General features: G+C 43.2%; 1 protein-coding gene across 2 annotated transcripts in view; it reads left to right on the forward strand.

The window, feature by feature from the left end:
* The window catches only part of LOC122787663 (DNA topoisomerase 2-alpha-like), a 1447528-nt gene that overhangs the window by 72115 nt on the left and 1356690 nt on the right, over positions 1-18723 (forward strand). For both annotated transcript variants that reach the window (XM_044054499.1, XM_044054498.1), the window contains exon 8: positions 950-1123. In XM_044054499.1, coding sequence (XP_043910434.1) covers positions 950-1123 — 174 coding nt within the window. The remainder of the gene's footprint in view (positions 1-949; positions 1124-18723) is intronic.

Consider the following 18723-nt stretch of genomic DNA (forward strand, 5'->3'; position numbering starts at 1 on the left):
TGTGGGGAAGCAACTTTACCAACAGCAGGTGACTTTTCTGCTTTCCCAAAAAAAAAAAAAATAATCACACTACATTTACTTGGAATTCCATTGACTTTTTTTTCCCCCTCTACTGCAGATGATTGTAAAGCAGTGTTTTGTCAGTAATACTAAACGCCTTCAGTCCTCTGAGGCCTTGGGTAAGGGCTTTTTTCCAGTTGCTTTTGTAACTAGTGTGTGTAAAATTACTACAGCAGTGAGACATACAATATTGTGCAGTTATGAGAAATTGCAAATGTGATTATTTTAGTAAAAGCTTCCATCCTTTATGTTTTAAGATCTAGCACAGTTTATGCATGTTTGGGTGCATTTTCATACGTTCTTGTATATAGTTTGATATCTTTGTAGGGATTAGTTGTGACAATCTTGGTGTTGAGTCTAGGCATCCAGCATGTTCAGTCTTTAGGTCTGCTTGTGTTCCATTGGGTTTCTTGCTCAAAAAAAAATATATGGTACAGCTTTTTCCTTTGTACCTTTTGTTGCTTGCCAGTGCTGCTTGTGTAGAGGTGCCAGTAGCTGTGCTTTGGAGCGATGTGACTTGGAAGACCTGATAGCTGCTTTTTGTTAACCCAATAGGGAATGAATCTTGTTGCAGTAAGGATTTAAATCTTTATCTAGTGTTATCGTATCTTTATCTAGTGTTATCGTAAGTACCCACGCACAACTGTGACTCGTACCATTGAAGTTGGCTAAAAATGGAAAAGTGGTAATTTTGCAACAGTTTTGCATTACTGAAATAACTTTCCTTGCTTGAACACATGGGCTATGGTTTGTGATACTGCATAGCGCAAGTTTGATATGCTAACTGTAGGTCTGGTCCACTGAAAATGTTTGTATTACAAAATGAGCTAAGAGGAAGGACTGTGCATTTGTGTTGGGTTCTTACCACATTGTCATTTTTTTTATGCAGGTATCTGGATTCCGATCATATGTAGATCTGTACGTGAAGGATAAGGTAGATGAAACTGGAAATCCCCTCAAGGTGGTCTATGAAGCAGTGAATGAGCGATGGGAAGTTTGCTTAACTATGAGTGAGAAGGGCTTTCAACAAGTTAGCTTTGTTAACAGCATTGCTACGACCAAGGTAATTTAACTTGTCCATTTTCTGCCACAACAGAAAAATGACATTTTATCCTTGTAATTCAGACAATTTAGTGTGCTGGGGAAATAGTACCTTGCAATTGATAGACTTTGGCCTTTGTGCGCCAGAATAGTGTGTGCAAGAGGAAGTTGCTGCCTGTAATGATGCATGTGCAAAAAGGCATTATCTATAAATCCGTAAGTCCGATTTTTTTTTTTTTTTCTTTTTATTAAAATTGCTGTGATGGGATGGAGAGGGTATGGGTGTGGGGCGAGTGATACTTTAGCACAGTTGTGTTCGGTACAGCATTTGACATCTATTTCTCATTTTCTCATGCAGTTTGTGCATTAGCAGTAAATTTTAATACCAAAATACGATTTGAGATTTCATGTCTACAGAATTGCAGATAATTCTGTTTTGAGGAAACGAGAGGTTGCAGCAGTGTTCTACTTGAAGGACATTGTAGAAATGTGAGCCCCACCCCTCTCCATTTGTTCAGTGGCTGCTACTCTTCCCCACTTTTCTTTCTCTTGGGATTGAGAGCCAGACATAGTCAAGGTTTGAATAGATTCCTTCTGCCTGAGTGGAAAGCCTAATCAGGTCGCTTGTATTCCTAGGAGGAAAGAGCTGGGCACTAAGGTGCAAGATAGTCTGCTGGACTGGTGGACTCTGCTTTTCTCTATTGGATCTTCTAGTACTTGAAGTAGCTCATTGAAGTGGCAGTAATGTTGATGACTGAGGAGCATGGGATACATGCTTGGTAAGCCGCAACTGGTAGGGAGTATTCTACTGGCCCAGTCTCATGTTCATAGGTTGGTACTAGGCTATAAGCCCTAGAGCTTATACAAGCCTAGCCATAACAATTCCCTGGATGTTTCTTCCCACAGTATTTACTTCCGTGGACCCCTGTCTTGCAGGGTGACTGACATGATCCCCAGGGTGAATTTCCTAGCTCCCATCCAGTCATCAAGGTTCCTTTTGAAGAGTGCCAAAGAGGTTCTCTGCTTGACATGTATGGCAGTCTAGTCTGTTCCAGTGTCTGGGGAGTCTCTGGGTCAGGAATCTATCCCTCAAACATGTTTTTTGTTCATTGGGATGACTAGGTTTAGATCCTGGAGCGTGCGTCTGAGGAGTTGGGATTTCTTTAAGTGTAGCATGTCCGACAGCTCTAGGTTTGACATGGCCTTGTATGGTAAGCAGAGATTGCTTCAGAGTAGAAAATATGCAACAAAAGTATAGGTGGAGTTTTTTGGACAGTCAGCATAGGGCATCTGCTTTAGGCCTGTGATTCTTTTAGCAAGGTATTTCTGCGGCCTTTCCAGTTGCAGATGTCTTGAGAGGTACATGCCAAACTGGGCGTTGTATTCTGTAATGGGTCTAATGAGGGATGATTACAATGGGACAATGACCTTTTTTTAGGATGAAAAGCCCTTGGTGATGAGGTGTGCCACACAGGATTTCCTGACCTGTTATGGTGATGTGGTTATTGAAGGTAAGACCACTGTCCACCTGTGTCACTGTCTCATCACACTTTCGGTGTTTAGTGTACTGCCACTTATTTGGTAATTCACAGGTACGTGGTTTCCCAAAGGGGATAACTATACCTTTTGGGGAGAAAACTTGTACCCGTGAATTACCACATAGTTGGTAGTCTCAGACTGCTACATATGGGTGTTACCCATGAAGTGAACCAAAGCAGTCCCCTTCCCTGCAGGATGGGCAAAGTGACTTAATCACCCCCTGCCCTACTGCCGGAGCTCATGCCACTAAAGGAATGAGAGTTCCAGTCATAATTTGGAAGGGGGTTATATCAGTGCACCACACTATCTAAAACAAGGGCAAACTACTACTTGGGATGGTGAGTTGAATGTGTAGTAAAGCTAAGTTGGGGGGTTTTGAATGCTGGCACTGAACCTTTAGATCCTCTGTTCTGTTTTGAGTGTGTTCTAGCCACTGTGTAATCTGTTCTGCAGTCTTAATTCACAAAAACGTGCAAGGAAAGTAATTTGGCAGAAAGACAAGTGAGTTTACATCATTTTCAGTGCACCATACAGTTCCTGCTAGTATTACAGAAGTGTGTAGATGTTCCAGGAGGTGCAGTGGTACAGTGTAGTTTAAGTTCAGATGTGATGCCTTTCCATCTAGATTCAACCTCACAAGCTCCTCCTCTACTCATAATCCTTTGCTCCTCGGGACTACCTCAGGTTTTGTTTACTGCCATTCAGGATACAGGTGTAGTTGATTTGCTCCTGCCTGGGTGTATCCTTTTATTTAACTTGGTTCTTTTCTAGGACCTCTACCTTGTTTTGGGTGGAGGTATAACATAATATTTTGCAGCTTAGCATTTTGGATTAGGGTTCATTTGTTAGTGAACTTTTCCTGTAGGATTAAAGGTTTCTGATTTTTGTTTTTATCCTTTGTGTTCTTATGGCTTGTTTTGTAGTATTAGGATGGATGTGTTTAAAAAATGTGTAGAGTGGTTACAAGCTTCTCCAAGATGTGCGTGACCATTGTGTCTACTGTTTAGGGGATGCCATTTGGATTTGCCTTGATGTATCTGAGAGGGTTTTGGCACCTGTGCTGATGAGGAAAGCCAGGCTTGTTCTGAAAGGGCTTCTAGCTTGGAGACTCCTCCCCTGTATTGTAGTAGGTCGTTGAAGTCTGGATTTTCAAGAGCTCCCTTATCTGCTCAGCTGGTTCCAAATGTCCCATTACCCTTGGCTTCCCTGACAGCTTCAACTCCATCTTCGGAGCTGGTCACTTACGGCATCAATTGCGGGGAAGGCTCTTTTCCATCTCAGTGTTCCTAGACCCTTCCTGTCCAAGGGTGCTTCAGGTAGTGTTTTCACCTGAATCCTCTCTGCCTCAGATCTAAGCTTCTGTAGGTCAGATCTGGTTGTCAGAGTCCTAGTCCAGTGGGTGAGCTAAGCATCCTTTGACTTTGCTTAGTTATCCTGGTCTGGGAGTTTAGGACTTGCCGAATTAGAACAGCTGTGGTTCTTTTTACAGGTGCAGATGCAATTTGGACTCATTCCCTCTGCTTCTGGCCCTTGACAGGAAGCTTTGGCTACATTATAGTGGTTTCCATCCTTGGGCCCATCTGCTCCAAGGTTGTCTGAGATGGCTTTCTATCCTCACTGGTTAGATCAGCTGGTTTACCAAATTTTGGCGCCATCCCCACCTTGGCTTGTTTGACTCTAGTGGCGTCAGCAGGGTATCTGGGTTGTGTGATCACTTTATTGGGGTTGTCCCTCCCATTTGGGGCCTTCTACCCTGATAGTTCGGCTATGATTTTGTGTTGGTGTGGGTTATAGTGGTTGCTTTGCCAAACATGTCCTCAGGGTTTGGGAGGCCTGCTTCAGTTTCTGCCTTGGCCATGGAAAGAATGTTTTCCTGCCAGAAGGGACTATTACTAGGCTATCTACCTGGAAGTAATTATAAGCTTGGCTGCTTCAACCCAATGTAATATTGTAGAAATGTCAATATTTGCAACTGCATTTAGTGATGACTGCACATGTCCAGGAGGGTTGTGGATGCTGTTCTGGTAAGAATTTAGTGCCCCAACCACTCATCCAGATTCCTCTTTAACAGTGTCAGAGGTGCTGTGTTTCACATGAATTAGTAGCCTGTTCCAGAGATGTCAGTTGCTGGGACATCTGTCACTCCAGCATGTCCTATACAAGTTGCAGGCCATGTTTAACTTCCTGGAGCGAGTAGCCTAGACCTATTTGATTCATGGATATGCAGTAGGTTTTTTAGGTTTTGGGGGGGGGTGTTCTGTAGGCCAAGCATACTTCTCCCCTAATAAGTCCTATGCAATACTGAGTATAGTGGTTGTGCCTTCCTCTACTGCCAAAACCCCGTCTTGCAAGGAGCTGTAAGATTTCGGGGTTGGCCCATCCATGTCCTGGGTGGTTCTTCCTCTTGGCTGTTTTTGACCTGGTGTTCCAGAAAGCATGGAAAGAGCTTGATATGATGGAATCTGTCCATTAAGAGAGTAAGGGTCCAGTTGTGGTGGCAGCAGCCACTGAAAAGCATCTCCTGAAGAGTTCCTTGGTTCATTCCCCCAAATAGGGGATTTCAGGTGTTGGTCCAGTTTTCTTGTACTGCAGCCACCTTTGCACTGAGCTTTGAACTGTCTAACTCACTTTACTTGGTGTGACATTATGTTGGAAGTGTCAGTGGTAATTAAGACTTGGTAGAGTCTGGAGTCTTAGATTTTGCCCAGTGGACATTTGAGCCTCCAATCTATTGCTAATGTGTCCATGCATTTGCTGTCTAATATGGCTGGTGGAATTTCCTGAGCTTCTCATTCTGGCATTGTCAGGTGTCACCATGCTTTGATGCAGCTGTTTAATTTTGCAGACTGTTTCAAGGTGTCCAGTATTAACTTCCTCCTTCGGCTCCTCTTTCTTTGGGCCCAAGGTTAAGGACACCCTGACAAAGTGATGAAGGTTAAGGACACCCTGACTAGAGGTGAGCAGGAGGGGAAAGACTGTTTGTCTGGGAGTATGTCTTGCAATATTCTTTCTCTAGGAACTAGAAAGGGGGCTGCTTTTTAACAGGAAGAAGCAGTAGTAGTTGGAAGCTTCTGAGGACATTTCCCTGCTTTAGAGACTGTAACCATAGTGGATAAAGTCTCCACAGCAGGGGTTAGAATGAGTTTTTGCTGTAGTTGCTAGGGGATCCCTTTTCATTGGCTCTGAAGGGTTGTTGGACTGTCTCTGAAGACATTCAGGGGGTGGTAGTGGGCTGTACACTCCAACTTGAGGGCATCACCTTGGGTGCATGGGTGTTTAATCTATCCATTGGTTATATAGGTCATTTTTGGGTATTCAAAATTTAAAACTCCATCTCCAAGATGCACCACTCCCCCCCCCCCCCCCCCAAAGAAGATGGGAACATTGAAATCTAGAAGTTTGATATCAGAGAGGTCCTACCAGATGAATAGACCTCAGATCAGCATTTAAGATTATTTTTGTTTTTGGTTCCAAAGAATTAAGGACCCAAGGCCAATTTTGGTTTTGAGTGGGTTAAACTGCTTTGCCAAGCGGATCAAATTCTGGATGGCCATTGTGCAGTCCATTTTGCCTCTTGTGGGGGGGGGGGGTAATTTTTGCATACTCAATCAAAATTGAGTCCCCATATAAAGAGTGAAGTGATCCGGGAAGCTTCTGCACTTCTGGCTGAGAGCGCTGCTCTTGAGTGTTTTCACTCCTCGCCAGAGTGGTGGTCAGTATAGCAGTATTGGCAGCCTGCCTCAGGCTGCAGGGTATTTCAGATTCATCCTTACCTGGATGATTGGCTCCTCACTGCCTCCACAAGGGCATCATTGAGTGCTGGAGACTCCTTACTCCAGCTGTGCAGCTCAGTAGGAATCTCAACCGTCTACTAAAAATCTAGTTGTCTTCTGTGCAGTTGGTAGGTTGCTGCTTGGATGCAGTTTCTTTGATTGCAAGGCTGCCAGTCTCCATATTGTCTGCTTTGTGGGGTCTTGTTTTTTTCTTTGCTCTTGCCCAAAACTTCTGGCTTATCCTGTTCTCAAGCTGTTGGGACAGATGGCTGCCATTTATTTGGCTCCCCATATGTGGTACTATGAGGGCTCAAAGGGAGGACTGTCCAAAGGACCTGGTCTGACACTGAGGCCAGTCTTCACGTCAGTGTCTTTGAGGTGAGGGTCCTTGCGTTGCAGGTTTTTCAGGGCATTTTTCCCAGGGGTGCAATTTGCAGACATGTCTGTTACGGTACCTGAACAAATGGGGGGGGGGGGTGATCTCTTCTTCGCACAGTGCACAACCTGGGCAGATCCAACATATTGGCAAACAATTTTGAGTAGGAACATTCCTTCTGTACGAGTGGTCCCTTAATGAGTGTCTGCTTGGATTTTTTTATGCTGGGTGCTCTGTTGCAGTCTGTTCTCATCTCCTTTAAAATACCAAGTGCAGCAGCTGTTATGCCTTGGTTCTTCCTTTGGGATAATCACCCATGAATCCTTTCCTGTATGCCCATCTCCCAGCTCTGCTGATAGTTTCTTCAGAACGCATCCAATTGCAAAGTGACTGTAATTCTCATTACCCCCTTTGGCCCAGTCAGATGTGGTTCCCCTTCCTTTGGCCTCTTCTGAAATATCCTTTTTGCATCTTGGATACCATTTCAAATCTAATCTCGCCTGGCTCTTCTGGACATGCTCACTCAAGTCAACCGCATGGTTCCTCCATTTCCCTTTATGGCCTGAAATTCCTAACTTTGATAGTGGCGCATATCATCTTTCCCTCATATTGACTGTGCATTGCATTTGTTCCAGTTAATGCAAATGTTTTGCTTTTTGGGGCTTCCTTGAAGGGGTTGAATCCCTTTTCAGCCCTCCCAGAGGTTATTTTTGACTTCTGGTGGAGTTTTACACTCACTGTAGTTATTCTATTAAGGTGCAGTTGGCAGCCATTTCTAACTTCCACTTTGGTATGGTTTGGAAATGTGCCTTTAGCAGATTTCAGAATTTCAAAAGGTCGTCTTTAAGTGTGCCCTTTTCATTACATCCTGTGGCTCGGGACCCTGTCCCTCCGTGGGACTTGCCTTTCATGCTCCAGGTGTTGGTTGCACCACCCTGTGAGACTTCTGCTGTGGTTGACTTGAATTTTTATCTTGGAAAACTTTTTATTCTTGGTGACGCTCCTGCCAAGGTGGTGTCCGAGCAGAAAGCACTCTCGCTGGTACCACCATACTTATCCTTTATAAGGATAGGGTTTCTCTGCTCATGGATCAGTTTCTTCCTAAGATGACTAGGGAGAAAAATTAATCACTTGCATTCACTTACCAGTGTTTTTCCTTAATTTTCAACAAGGGGGAATACTACTTGTGTTGTCTGGATCCATGTATAGCAGCCATGTTCCAAGAGTGTGGGTGGGTATGGTGTTCCACTACAAATTGGGTATTCAGTCAAGGTCCAGAGCTGCTTTTAGTTCCTCTATATAGCACAAAATTCCATGAGACCACCCTAGGGTTTTACTTGGCTGGGAACTCTATCCCAGATGCTGAATCCTGATTGAAAATCTGATATGAAAAGATATGTGCTTACTATAACTGGATCCATATTCTCATTTTGTCTGGTTTAACCAACCATCTGATAACGTTAATCCTCGTTCATTCCTTATGCCTGGGTTATTGGTTCCGATCTTGAAACCGAGCCGGCCATCTTCCAAGCTCGCAACAGCCACAAACCCTTGAGCTAAAACCTTACCCATAAATTCCCCTGTTACCCCAGATTTAGTTTGTTGCATCGCCATTCAGTCGTATCAAGCCAATTCTCTTGAGCTAAGTAACTTTGATAATACATTATCATATTGCAGTTACTCTGTTCTAAATTTGTTAAATAGTTCTACTACCCTATCGCATCTAGCAACTGTTTTTTCTAGCCTTTCTTAACGTGAGGTAACTCTTTTACCATAGTTGGTAAAGTCTTTCCTGCTTTACCTTCGGGTATTTCTTGTACCATTGTTGGTACCTTCTTCCTTCCTCCTATCGTGGCAGCGAAAAAAGGTGGTCCAGGATTTAAAATATGTAGATTGTGGGCATAAATTACCTATTTCAGATGCACATGCGTTGTTTGCTATTTGGGTGTGCCTAACTTGACTGTTGACCCGCCTTGCGGGATTTGTGCTAATTTTTCTAACAGGACTTGTGGAAAGGAAAAATAAACTGATTTTAAAGGGTCTACTTAAAGGACCACTACATGATTCTGAACATGTCTCCTCATTTTGTATGGGTGTTTCTCCCTTATCTTTTGATTCTGTCACTGTATAAAATGTTATTACTGCTGGTGAAAATCATAACTTTGACTATTTTTCATCAGCCATCCTATATGGGTCTCCATTACTGCCAGCCATCTTCCAACTAGTAACCATCTCATGGTGTTGCTTAGAATGTACGGGCACTGCAATGCTTTGATAACACCCCTTGTTTTCCCCTGTTTTACTGCTGAAGTACTGCCCCCTCCAGTCCTTTTTCCCTGGAAACACCTCTTTAAATTATGTATACAGAAGAGCCTTCAACCCGTCCTCTTCATGCAGTAAAAACAGGATGGGGTTTGCATATCTGCAAGCTGTCGCATTACAGAACATTAATACTTTAGACATACAGGGCATCCCACGTTCACCTTACTGCAACAAAACCTCACTCGAGCTGTTGTCCTTACATTCTTGTGCTCCACCCCTGACTGTTTTAACTAAGAACTAGGAACTAGAAATAGGTTTCCCATAGGAAACCAACAGTACACTATTTTTGTTCCACTATATGGAACATGCTGCTGGCATTTTGTAGCTTTCTGATGTTACTGCTTTGTAGAGCATGCCAGAGTTTTCCTCACTTGTCTCATTACGTTTTGATTTTGCATTTTAGTAACGTCCGACATTCAAGTTTTCTACTTAAAAAAAAAAAAAAAAAAATCATGCGAAGCATGATCTGTTGGCCTTAATGTAGAGTCTTCCTTTTATAATCACTAAATATTCTGATTTTTTTTTTTTACAGCGAGAAGTTAATAGCTGTTCAGTGGGAGTATCTGCTTCAGTTTAGTTACCGTAACCGTGAGTAGTACGCAGTTGCGTTAACTAACTTTAACAAGGTAGTATCTGCTGCACTCATGATTATTTTCGTTAACTGTTTTATCATTTAAAGTTTAAAAAATGCAAAGCACCATATGCACACAGCAGTGTTATGCATTTAGACAAAACCAAAATAAGCACAGATTACTGGGCAAATTCAAAATCTGTTGCAAGGAAGGCGTACAAGTTGGTCAGTGCTGTTTTTTTATAACTCCAGAATCTTGACATAAATTGAACTGAACTTTGTGTATGTAGATGGAATTCAGTGCTTTCAAAGAAACCCTACTGTAACTAGCCATCTCACAGATCTTGTATGTGTTGTAATTGGTGATGGGATTGCAGGGTGTAATGTGCTAATGGCTTGTATTTTATTATGCAAGTGCCAGTTTGCACACGTTAAAGATCACCACTTGTGAAGGTTCATTTAACTAATTTTCTAAAGCAGTGGCCCCCTGATGAGACCTCTTTGTTTCCTGCTTTGACATCTGAAAGGCTGCATAATAGTTTATAGCTAGATCATCCCTGCAGTTGATGTACAATTTGATTTTGATGCTATTGAAAACTATTTTTGATAGCAGATGTTGACTTGCTTAGTCCTGAAAATGTCACAAGGCATAATTTCTGGTGTTCATGTGGGAAACTCCCCCTCTTCCCACTTCTGTTAATCTCCCAACTCAGAGTTCCCAACACCTTAGATAGTCTGCGTAGATTTAGAACTTTCAGTTTTTTATTTTATGCTAATAAAGCCTCAGTTTTCTAAGGACCTGCTTAAACCATGAAAGAAACTGTAAATGTTAGGTAGATGCATCACTTCCAATGACCCAGCAATATGTTACAATACTCTTTTTGGCAATGCATCTTCTGCAGCTCTCTAGAAATATTTGGAGGCATTCATAGATAATTAGCAGAGTTTGCCATGCCACAAAGTCAAACGAGTGGTGTCCATTAGAATTTGCATGTGCAAGCAGGTGGTCATAGATGGAAGTGAAGACACTCGTTCCAGTTCTATGTGCCAGTGAGACTATTCAGTCACCCAAGTTGTCATACAGGGTATGTCGCATCTGCATTGCCTTGATGGTGACATCTACCTTTGTGTGGATGACTGCCATTCACATCAGTTAAGTAATACCCATTGTGACACCAATTGCAAGCAATTGGCTGGAGGCAGCATTCTGACAGCCAATGGCCCACCATTCATAACCCCCATTTGTGTGATTTTTAGAAGTTGCCATTACATACTGCAGGAGCATGAGCAACCATCTATTTGGTAGTTCATGGGAAATGGATTTTTCCAATGGAGATGGCAACACAGTTTTTGACATTAAGCTTAAGTTGGTAGTCTGACTTGGAGTCTGCTACTTTCACACTGCGGGTTCTATCTGTGAACCAGTTTGCAACCCACCTAGTGATATAGGGGTTGATGCCTAGCTTAGTGAGTTTTTCTAGGATTCCTGTGTGGGGAACAGTATCAAGGCCTTGGCCAGATCAAGGTAGGCTGTATGAACCACATTGCCTTCATCCACAGCCCTGGTGACTGAAAGAAGTCGACCAAGTTGAACATGCATGATCTGCCCTTCACAAAACCAAACTGTGGGATCCAGAGTTTGGAGGTTCTCTATATCCTTAGTTAGGTCCCCATGATTCATTCCATAGCTTTGCATATCAGACTTGTCAGGGTCATGGGGCAAAAGTTCCCAGGGTCTGTAGTTGCTCTTTCTTTGTAAAGAGGGATGACTGTAGCAGTGCGCCGTTCAGTAGGGACCAAGCCTGAGGAGACTGAAAAGGGCACACACATGAACTACAAAGTGAAATAGCACTTCATGTAGAACACAGCCAGGGATATCGTCGTGTCCCACAAGGTGTATTCTTGGCCTTGGGCAGTGCTGTTTCAACCTGTGCAGCAGTAATGCTGGGTGCCTGGCAATCTACTAGTATTGTGATTGGTCCTTTGATGGGGGAGAGGGGTGAAGTTGGCATGGAATCTGTCAGTATATTGGGAATATCTGTTAGCTTGGTATAGGAGGTACCATTGCGCAGTAGCTCAAAGCAAATCTGGGTATTGCCGTTGAGTTTCTTTACATAACTATAGAAGGCCTTGTGGTTGTCTTTACTATCTGCTGCAATTCTGCATTCAGCTTTAGAGGTTTTGATGAGGGATCTCAACTTGGGCTGATAAGGGATTTTTTTCCAGTCTTGGGAGTTCCTAATTCTTTTGAGTTTTTTTTTATGGCAGGGGACCACCGGGTTGGCTTCCTTTTTTTTGGAGGAGCGCGCCTTGGTTCTATTGGGTATGGTGAGATCCATGCGTTTGTGTATGTGTTCATACAGTGCATTGGTGTATGATTTAGCGGTCATGCAACTATTCATTTGCATGGGTGCTGTGATGTTGGTCACCTCTGTTTTTAGGAGCCCAAAGTTAGCTTTGGAGAAGTTTTTCATGGTGGTTACCTTTGCTAGAGTGGGGTTGGGGGGTGAAGGGATGTGGTTTCCAAGGTGATTAGTTTTGTGGTCTGATCTAACCAGGGAGGAGTTGACTGTTGGTGTAGAGAAATGGTCGCCCATGTTAGTAATGAGTAAGTCACTGATGTTGCTCCCTCTAGTGGGGCTATATTAAAACATTTCATAAATGTTTACAGTATTAAATCGAATATACATACAAATCATGTGAGCAGTTTTTGTATTCCAGTGAGCTTGGATAGTTAAGGCACTATGTAATCAATATTTTAATGCTTTGGGTACTGAACCCCATTTTGTATACAAGAAACAGTGAAACTTGAAGTTGTTTTAACATGACAAAAATACTTGCCTATCATAAACAGGGCAAAGGGTATCTGTCAGTGCGGAGGATTTATTTAATGTTTTATAGATTTTGCCAATTTTAATAAACACGAAGATCATACCTATGGCAGTTTATACAGTATACGGTTGTAACAGGTGTGAGATTTATGTGGATAGGTGCTTAACATCCAGGATTTCCAGGACTCCGCTGAAAACGGGCACTTATTGTCCAGTCAGACTATCCTGACAAATGTTAAATAAAAATAAAACGTGCATTTTTGAGGTTGGAAAGGAAATGCAAGATTTGCAAGCAGGATTCAAGAGCACATATTGGCTATTTAAAAAAAAAAAAAAATGACAATGTTAATGCTGTTTTCAAATATAATTTGGAAGTTCTGTTTTTCATCATCGTAGATTGTGTAATACTGGGGTAGATGACTTTTAATTGAGGAAATGCATTGGCAGATGTTCTTCATCTCACATTGCTGCAGTCCTTACATATGGGTAGTCCGCTGTCCTCGGTTGGCCCGAATACCAAAGTATTAGGCTGACGTCGGTCACGGCGCTTAAAACTGACATCAGGACGTCAGGGTACAAAAGCGCATGACCGACATCATATCCTCAGTCTTTTTTGCCGCATGGTCCGATGCAGAAGCAGCGTTGCAAGTGCCGTTCGGCGTTCTGAAATTTTTTCAGTTCGGAGTTTCAGACCGAATCCAAGTTGGCTAAGTACCCCGTTGGGGAATATTTTGTGTTTTTCTTGCCTCAGTGTATTACCGGATGTCAGAAAAACTGTATTTCTTGTGGGAAGCAGATACCGCATAGGGATTATCATTCTTTGTGCATTCCTTGTTTGGGGCCTGAGCACGACGTTGTCGGGTGTCGCTTTTGTGCTAGGTTCAATAAGCGCACTATTAAGCGAAGGTTAGATTGTGCTAGGCTGGTCTTTGGTAAGCGGTGCAATTATAATATGCCGTCGGACTCTCCGGCGCCCGCTTCTGCGAAGAAGCGCAAAGACAAAACAGTTAAACCCAGGCAAGATGAGTCGTCCGTTCCGGACGCCGGTTCTTTAGAGGCTTCAGTGGAACCGGTGGTTCCGACTGAGACTTCTCTGGAGTCTCAGGGGGAGACTTTGATTTTGCAGGATGTGGCCTCTCAAGAGGCAGGTCAGGCTGAAGGGGCTTCTCAGGTTACTGTACTCCCCTCCCTTCCTAGGGTGGTTAGGCCCTCTCCTTCTGTTTCCAAGGCTTCCCCCAGAGGCAGGCCAGGTTTAGCTTCTGTTGGTGTCACTCCTAGTTCAGCAGGGTCTATGCCTAAGAAGCACATGCTTAAAATGGCAGAAGATTTGATTAATCTGATTAGAGGTTCTTTGCCCCCTCCTGATAAGAGGCCTAGGGTGGAGCCAGAGTTGGGAAGTTTTGAGCAGGCTTCGGATGTTTCAGAGTCTTGACTGAAGACTTGCAGGAGTACTCTCCTTATTCTGATTCTGATGCAGATGATTCCACTCCTTCTGCTTCTCCTCCAGAGGATTTTTCTTTTTCAGAGACACTTCATTCTATGAGGGAACATTTTAAGTGGGAAGGTCAGGACTTCTCTGATTCTCGGAAAAGGCTTGGGGAATTTTTGCTTTTACCCCAACATAGGCCCTTTGCTATACCCCCTGTTCTGGATGTTGTGGAAGATGTGTTTTCAGAGGCTTCACTTAATCCTGATTCTCTGCCTCCTGCGCCTGTTAAACCGGATAGGTATTACAGGGTGCCTGAGGCTCATAAATATCTTTATAAGAGTCCTAGGGCGGACCCAGAAACTATTAGTCAGGGACCTAAGGGTGTCAAGGCCTCTGTTGTAAAAAATCCGGTTCCTCTAGATAGAGGCCAGAGCTTTGGATAGATGGGGAAAGAAGGTATATACATCTTCTACCTTAGCTATGAGGGCTTTGAATTGCCAGTTTCATATGTTGAAATATCAAAACTTTCTTCTTTCTCAATTGAAGTCTAAGGTGGATGCTCTGGCGGAAGGCATTGAGTGTAAAGAATTACAAGATTTGGTGCATGTCTCTGAAAAGGTGGGTAAGCATTCATTACAATGTGGTTTTGATGCTGTGCAGGCCTCGTCTAGGGTGGCTGCCACTGGTTCAGTTCTTCGCAGGCACGCCTGGCTGAAGGATCAGAATTTATCTGACCATGTTAAGACAAGGATTTTGGATGCTCCTTTGCAGTCTGATGTGTTTGGTTCACCTGTGGAGTCAGTCTTGAAGAAAATGGAAGACAAGGCTAAGTCTATGCAGGCTGTTAAAGAGTTTTTGCAAGTTCAGCCTCCGAAGTTTAGTAGGAATTGGCCTGCTAAGTGGTGGATGTATCCTTCTTATGATTCTCAGTCTAGGGGTAGATCTAGACGTGGTAGGGGCAGAGCTCAGAGTTCTTTCAGACCTAGAACAGGGAGTTCACCTGCACAATCTTCGGGTGAGGGCAGGGGCCAGTCCTTTCGTTAACAGGCCCAATGACCTACTTTTTCAGCTGCCAGATCCTTCTTGCCTGGCAGCACCTTTGGGAGGAAGGTTGGCACTCTTCAAGGAAAATTGGAATTTGATTACCCAAGACAAATGGGTATTGGATATCATACACCAAGGTTACAAATTTTATTTCCATACCTTGCCTCCTTTCAAAGGCATGCCAGACGTTCCTCCTCCGCAAAGACTAGAGGCTCACAAACAAATTTCTCTACTACTTCAAATAGGGGCCATACAACCTGTCCCTCTGCCAGAAGTGGGCCTAGGATTTTATTCTCGCCGGTTTCTAGTACCAAAGAAAGGGAACACGTGGAGACCAATTTTGGATTTATCGATCCTCAACACATATCTGGACATTCCCAAGTTCAAAATGTTGACGTTACAACAGCTTTTACCTCTGCTGGGCAAAGATCACTGGATGGTGACTCTGGATCTCAAGGAGGCTTACCTTCATGTTCCTATCAGGCTCAGTTGCAGGAAGTATCTGCGTTTTCGGGCTGGGACTTTTCATTATCAGTTCTCTGCGTTGCCCTTTGGCTTATCTACTGCGCCCAGAGTGTTCACGAAGGTTCTGGCTCCAGTGGTAGCTTTCTTCAGGCTAAGAGGAATACAAATCTATCCTTATTTGGACGATTGCCTGATTCTGGCCCAAGGAAAGGACGAACTTCTTCATTTACAGTATGTGATGGCAGTGTTAAGATGCCTGGGGTATTCTGTGAACGAAATAAAGTCCAGTCTAGTACCCTCTCAGGACATGTGCTTTCTGGGTGTGAGACTGAATACAGCATCCCAGATGGCCTTTTTGACCCCGGACAAACAAAAGAATCTTTCCCTTTACTTCCACCAATTGTCTAGTCAGTCCAGGCTGACTGCAAGGACAGTCCTTCAAGCCTTGGGGTTCATGGCATCTTGTATTCTGGTACTTCCCAATGCCAAACTGCATATGAGGAAGCTACAATGGTATCTCAAAAATGTATGGGCCAGCACTGCCAAGATTTGGACACTGTCATTCAGATAATACCTTGCATTCAAAAGGAATTTTTGTGGTGGGCTCAGGAATGTCACCTAAACAAGGGACTCTCTGTGACCCGACCAGAGGCGAGTCAGATTTTAACGACAGATGCCTCAGACAAAGCTTGGGGAGCTCATCTAAATGGAAAATGGGTACAAGACACGTGGCCTGCCAGACTTCAACATTTACATATCAACTTGAAGGAGATGTTAGCAGTCCAATTTGCATTGATAGCTTTCAAGGATTTACTTCTTCCAGGGCAGGTGTTGATTCAAACAGACAACACAACTGTCATGTGGTACATCAACAAGCAAGGGGGGACGCATTCATATCCTCTATGCAGACAAGCAATGATTTTGTGGGAGACTGCTCTCAGTTTACAGCTAAATCTTCAGGCAAGGTTTCTGCCAGGAGCACAGAACTCCTTAGCAGATGTGTTGAGCAGACAAATTATGGATCCCCACGAGTGGAAATTGGATCCTAATGTATTTCAGAAATTGACAGTGTTATGGGGAACGCCAGACATAGATCTGTTCGCTTCTCCACTGAATTACCAGCTGCCAAAGTTTTGCACAAAAAGGTTTCATCCCACAGCTTGGAAAGTGGATGCTCTCTCATTCAATTGGAGCAATCTTCACGTGTATGCCTTTCCACCTCTGCCTCTCCTCCCAAAGGTACTCCTGAAGGTCAGACAGGACAAGCCAAACATGATTTTAATAGCTCCGGATTGGCCTCGACAGCACTGGTACCCATTACTGAGAAGTCTGGTACGGGAGCCTCCATGGCCTTTGCCTTCGATTCCTCACCTGCTATCTCAGGAAAACAGTCATTTACTCAATGTCAAACTTCACTCTACATCTAACAGCCTGGCATATTCTGTTTTAAACCCTGGAGGGTCTCTGCTTCCACAACAAGTTTTGAATGTTATTTTGGAGGCCAGAAGACCTAGTACAAGGAAAGTTTACGCAGATAAATGGAGGAGATTTTTATTTTGGAGTACAGCAAAGGACTTTGATGTTTCTAAACCTAATTTAAGTGTTGCTCTTCAATACCTTACTGAGTTATTGGACAAAGGTTTGTCCTCTATAAAGGTTCATGCTGCAGCGATTTCTGCTCATTATGACTGTGACCCACCATTATTTTCTCATCCTTTGTTTAAGCAATTCCTTAGAGGGGCAAAGAATATAAGACCCCCACGTAGAGCTCCTACTCCTGCTTGGGATCTCAATTTTGTGTTGGAGAAAACTCACTCTACAACCTTTTGAGCCTGCAGCAACTGCAGAGTTGAAATATTTATCATGGAAGACTGCTTTTTTGTTGGCCATTACCTCTGCGAGAAGGGTTTCTGAATTACAGGCCCTTATGGCGGTTGAGCCTTTCTTAATTTTCCACAAGGATAGGGTGTCTTTGCGTACTAACCCTTCTTTTATGCCTAAAGTGGTTTCTAGTGTGGCTTTAAACCAAACTATTCATTTGCCTACTTTTTATGCAAACCCCCAAAATAAAGGGGAGAGGATTTTGCACACTTTGGATATACACAGACAGTTACGATATTTGAGCAGAACTAAAGGGTTCAGGCAGTCTCAGCAGTTGTTTGTTTCTTTTGCTTTGGGTTCTCAGGGCAAACCTGTTTCAAAACAAACTATTTCTAAGTGGATTGGTTTTTGTATTGCTTTCTGTTATTCCCATCATGGTAAGGAGATTCCAGCTGGGATTAGGCCTCATTCCACTAGGGCTACTGCCACTTCTACAGCTTTTTAAGGGGTGGCTACTAAAGATATTTTGGAAGCAGCTACTTGGAGTTCAGTGCATACTTTCTCTAAGCATTACCACCTTCCACTTTACTCTAAATCTAGGGCTGGATTTGCCACTGCAATTTTACAGGGCATTTTGGCAGCCCCTAATGCTTTATAGTTTTGCCATCCTCCCTTACCTCTGCTTTGGGATTCTACCCATATGTAAGGACTGCAGCAATGTGAGATGAAGAACATAGTACAGTTTAGTACCTACCATAAATGTAGATGTTCGAAGATCCACATTGCTGCAGTCCAATTACCTCCCTCCTTCCCTCTGTAGTGAGAGGTGGTGGTGTGGTTTGGGTTGTACATATTGTAAATATGGTTAGTGCAGGGGTGGTTGGTTATTTTTTGCTGTTTTTTGGCTTTGGCCTTTCTTGTTAGGGCCTTCTGACATCTGGGGCAAGAAAAGACTGAGGATATGACGTCGGTCATGCGCTTTTGTACCCTGACGTCCTGATGTCAGTTTTAAGCGCCGTGACCGACGTCAGCCTAATACTTTGGTATTCGGGCCGGCCGAGGACCGCGGACTACCCATATGTAAGGACTGCAGCAATGTGGATCTTCGAACATCTACATTTATGGTAGGTACAAAACTGTACTTTATTGGCAGTCAGTCCCTGGTCTCTGACGCAATGGATATCAAATGTATTTTTTCATCTTTACTTGCAACGTGAATTTCATCATTTATAGCTTTGGATTTTATTGTGTTGCAGTTCCATAAATTTGCTTATTTGTAGTTATTTAATCCATAAGTTTTAAGACATGTGACTTTTTGATAACCTTTAATTGTGTAATGCTTGGTATTTCATTTGGATGTTCTGGTGATTATAGAATGAAAGTTGTTAATTTTCTTAATACATTTATAGTCTTGGACAAATGTCTTTATTTTTGAGTTGGACTTTTCATTC

The sequence above is a fragment of the Protopterus annectens genome, chromosome 13.part0 (genome assembly GCF_019279795.1).
Source record: "Protopterus annectens isolate FY-2018-M chromosome 13.part0, PAN1.0, whole genome shotgun sequence".
In the NCBI taxonomy this organism is placed as follows: Eukaryota; Metazoa; Chordata; order Ceratodontiformes; family Protopteridae; genus Protopterus; species Protopterus annectens.